The 4096-nt window shown below is 39.0% G+C and overlaps 1 protein-coding gene across 1 annotated transcript; it reads left to right on the top strand.

Moving 5' to 3' along the window:
* Positions 1–2090: 2090 nt before the first annotated feature.
* On the top strand, positions 2091–3047 carry LOC124229045 (olfactory receptor 5A1-like). Its single transcript, XM_046644167.1, has one exon. The coding sequence runs from the start codon at positions 2091–2093 to the stop codon at positions 3045–3047; it is 957 nt and encodes a 318-aa protein (XP_046500123.1).
* Positions 3048–4096: the final 1049 nt, after the last annotated feature.

Genomic DNA, 4096 nt, shown 5'->3' with positions numbered 1-4096 from the left:
CTGACTGGCAATAGGTAGATGTAGATTGACTTATGAAAAATTGGAGATAATAAAATGGCGTGACTTTCCTAAACTGAGCCAGAAAAATTTATAGCAAATAGAGAAAGCATTACTTCCCAAATTGTGAAGTTATTGACTTGGAATAATTTCTATAATATATGTAAATTGTAGAGGGTCTTTGATACAAACAGCCATATGCATATACATATACTTGAACATGAAGGGCAATACACCTAAATGTTAAGAGCTCTAATTTCAGGAGATAGATTGTCATAATTTCCAGTTTTAAGAGGAATTTTTCTGCATTGATCGGGAAGTACCCATGACTTTTAGGTTTATTATTTCACCGTTGTTTATTGATCTAATTATCTTCCAGTTTTCACATATTGCTTTAAAATTCATAAAATAACATTTCCATTTTGGAAAACAAAAGGAAATTTGTGAGATTCATCATATTTAAAGAGATAGGTAGAACAGAATGAAAATATTGTTTAAAAGATAGGTAATTTTGATGATTTCTAAATTGTTTGGGTTAAAACCTGAAGAAGGATCAAGATATATCCCACACCTATAAGGGTCATTCACCATGAGCCACCAGGCCCTCTGACCACACTTTTCCTAGTGCCTTCTGCTGAGTTAGGACCTCAGGTTCAAAGACCAGCTGATGGTAAGTGTTCTTTTCTGATTTATGTGGATTGAGACTTAGTGTGGATGCGGAGGGGGTGATGGAAATTCTTATAGATGTGGATTGGGTGGAATCAAGTCCCTGATCTTGAAAGATACTTCATATACTGAAAGTTATAAGAATTTGATTGAGGTTACATTATAATTTAGATTTTTAAATAACAATAGCAATAAAAAACTCTTGTAGAGCACTTACTATGGGCCATGCATGTCTTAAAAGAGATTTAAGAAGAGAAGGAAGGAAAGAAAGAAAGAGAGAGAGAGAAGGAATTCTAATAACAAAGTACTATTATTATCCCTAATTTTACAGAGTCATAGAGAGTTCAACTAACCTGCCCAAGATCACACATATATTATATGGTAAAGCTGGGAATTAAATCCAGGCAGGCTATAGCCAGAATCCACATTCTTAGCAATTAAATAGCTTAGAGAGCTCAGACTGAAGACAAATTTGAAAGTGGAACTATGTTAGTATATTCAGATCTAATATTTGACAGTTAAGAGTATTTCTATACACATCTGGCCTAATCTTTTTGATGAAATAAGCCAGATAGAGAAAGATGAACTCTGTATGACTCCACTCATAGGTGGAAGTTAAACATGTAGACAAAGAGAACTGATTGGTGGTTACCAGGGGAAAAGCGGGATGGGGGAGTGGGCACAGAGGGTGAAGTGGGGCACCTACAACAAGACTGACAATAATGTACAACTGAAATTTCACAAGGTTGTAAACTATCATAATCTTAATAAAAGTAAAAAAAGTTTCATTTTACTTAGAGTCTACATAAAATGTCAAAATGGAACATAGCTGAGACTTTAAGTTTAAAAAAAATATTCTAAATGTCTGATTGGTTGTTTCACAATTACATAGCTGAACCTGGTCTCTCCCTTGGTTTCTCCATTCTAATACTGAAACTTAAATAAGTTAGATGAATAGTTATTTTCAGGGCATGAGGTAACTCATCTGGGACATCCAAAAAACTGTCCAAATAATAACTTTCATCGGGGATTTACTATGTATCAGGCACTTTACAAACTTTGCCTTAATTCTTAAAATAAATGTATGACATTGATCCTGTCATCTGTCTTAAAGAAAAAGAAATTGAAGCCTAGAGATGATATACATATCACCCAAAGTAACACAGCTGCTAATTGGTAGAGGCAGGACTTGATCACAGGAAGTCTGAATCCAAAGTTTAAGCTCATATCAACCATGCTATATTAAAAAGCAAATATTTAAGACAATGACTATAATTGCCTTCTGAGAGAAAGAGAATCTTTGCATAAAGTTGTAATCCTCTGTAATACTTTGCCCTCCCTCTCACATATTTTTTAATTATTTGTTGATACCACTGTAATGCAGATTGTCATTATTATCCCAGATCTGCATCTTGTCATTGTGGTCCATGGGAAACACGTCCACAACTAAGGCCTGGAACAGCTCATCAGTGACCACATTCATCTTCGTGGGATTTGCAGACCATCCAGAACTCCAGGTCCTGCTCTTTGTGACCTTCCTGGGTATCTATCTTGTGACCCTCTCCTGGAACCTGGCCCTCATCTTTCTAATCAGAAGTGACACCCGTCTGCAAACACCCATGTATTTCTTCCTCAGCAACTTGTCCTTCATTGACATCTGTTACTCTTCCACAGTGGCTCCCAAGATGCTCACTGACTTCTTCCAGGAGCAGAAGACCATATCATTCTTGGGTTGTGCTGCTCAGTTCTTTTTTTTTGTTGGCATAGGTCTAACTGAGTGCTTTCTCCTGACTGCTATGGCATATGATCGATACACAGCCATCTCCAGTCCCCTGCTCTACACTGCCATCATGTCCCAGGGTCTCTGTACACACATGGTGATTGGGGCATATTTCAGTGGCTTCCTGAGCTCCCTGATCCAGGCCTGCTCTATATTTCAGCTCCACTTCTGTGGACCCAACATCATCAACCATTTCTTCTGTGACCTCCCACCAGTCTTAGCGCTTTCTTGCTCTGACATGTTCCTCAGTCAAGTAGTGAATTTTCTTGTAGTGGTCACTATTGGGGGAACATCATTCCTCATCCTCGTCATCTCCTACAGTTACATAGTTGCTGCTGTCTTGAAGATCCATTCAGCGGAAGGCCAAAGGAAAGCCTTCAACACATGTCCCTCACACCTGATGGTGGTGACTCTGCTGTTTGGGACAGCCCTTTTCATGTACCTGCGACCCAGCTCCAGCTACTCTCTTGGCAGGGACAAGGTGGTGTCTGTGTTCTATTCACTGGTGATCCCCGTGCTGAACCCTCTAATCTACAGTTTAAGGAACAAAGAGATCAAAGATGCCCTGTGGAAGTTGTTGGAGAATAAGAAAGTGTTTTCCTAGTTTATGATTGAAAACATATTTCTCCAAACTGACAGAGACTTATATGACACATGACATCTACCTCCACCTCTGGCTTAGGCAAGAGGTACATTTTGTGTGCATATTTGGAAATGGAGGCTCCTCCTGCCAAATTTTTCTCACTGTTCCCCCTGGTGATCTGTCCACTGACCCCACCATGGATAGCCAAAAAGGGGAAATGATTATTGCACAAAAATAATCTCCCTGGGATTCTCACAATTAGTATTACAGCAACCACATTTTATTGGGTACTTAACATATATGAGGCACAAAAGCTATTTAATAAAATACTCATTGCGGTGCTATGATGCAAATAGTACTATCCCTATGTTACAAATGAAGAAATGAGGTCCTAGGAAGAAAAAATGACTTGCCCAGCATTATACGGAAAGTAAGGGTCAGGAATCCCATTCAGACCTAGGTCTTCCTGACTCCAGAGCCCATACTCTGCCCAAATGCTGCCTTCTGTGTTCAACAACAAACAGCCCTGAAGTTGTACATGTGTATAACTCTTATTACTAGCATATGGTAGGATCCAAAAAGATACACTATGTATAGTTGAGGTACATTACAAAACAAGATGCCTTTTTACTCCATTAAACATTCTCTCCAAGATATCCCTGTTGGATTCCCATTATGGCTACTGAATAATTTTCTAAACAAAATGTACTGAAGTACATTACCCTTTTCCGCCATTTCTATCTGAGCTGTGTAGGGGCCTGGAAAATTTGTGTCCCATGATATCACATCCATACTCTTCTCTTCCCAGTCTTTGTCACCTGAAGTGCCTACTAGGTCTGTATTTCCTTGATTTCAACCATGTCATTCCTTCACCAGTTCAGCACCTGACTCCACTTCACAGCTTAGTCTCCCTTTTGATCACCACACTCTGAGTTCCTCTTGCTCTCTTCTATCCAAACCCATTGCTCCCATAAAATCTTTGTTTCTTAACCTGAATGGATTAGCCCACATTCAGTACTATTTGCCACTATCTCTGGAAGGTATGTCTCAGGCCATCACTTCCAGGTCAT

The sequence above is a fragment of the Equus quagga genome, chromosome 17, assembly GCF_021613505.1.
Source record: "Equus quagga isolate Etosha38 chromosome 17, UCLA_HA_Equagga_1.0, whole genome shotgun sequence".
NCBI lineage: Eukaryota > Metazoa > Chordata > Mammalia > Perissodactyla > Equidae > Equus > Equus quagga.
The sequence above is the reverse complement of the archived record's forward strand: the minus strand, read 5'-3'. Positions and strand labels throughout refer to the sequence as shown.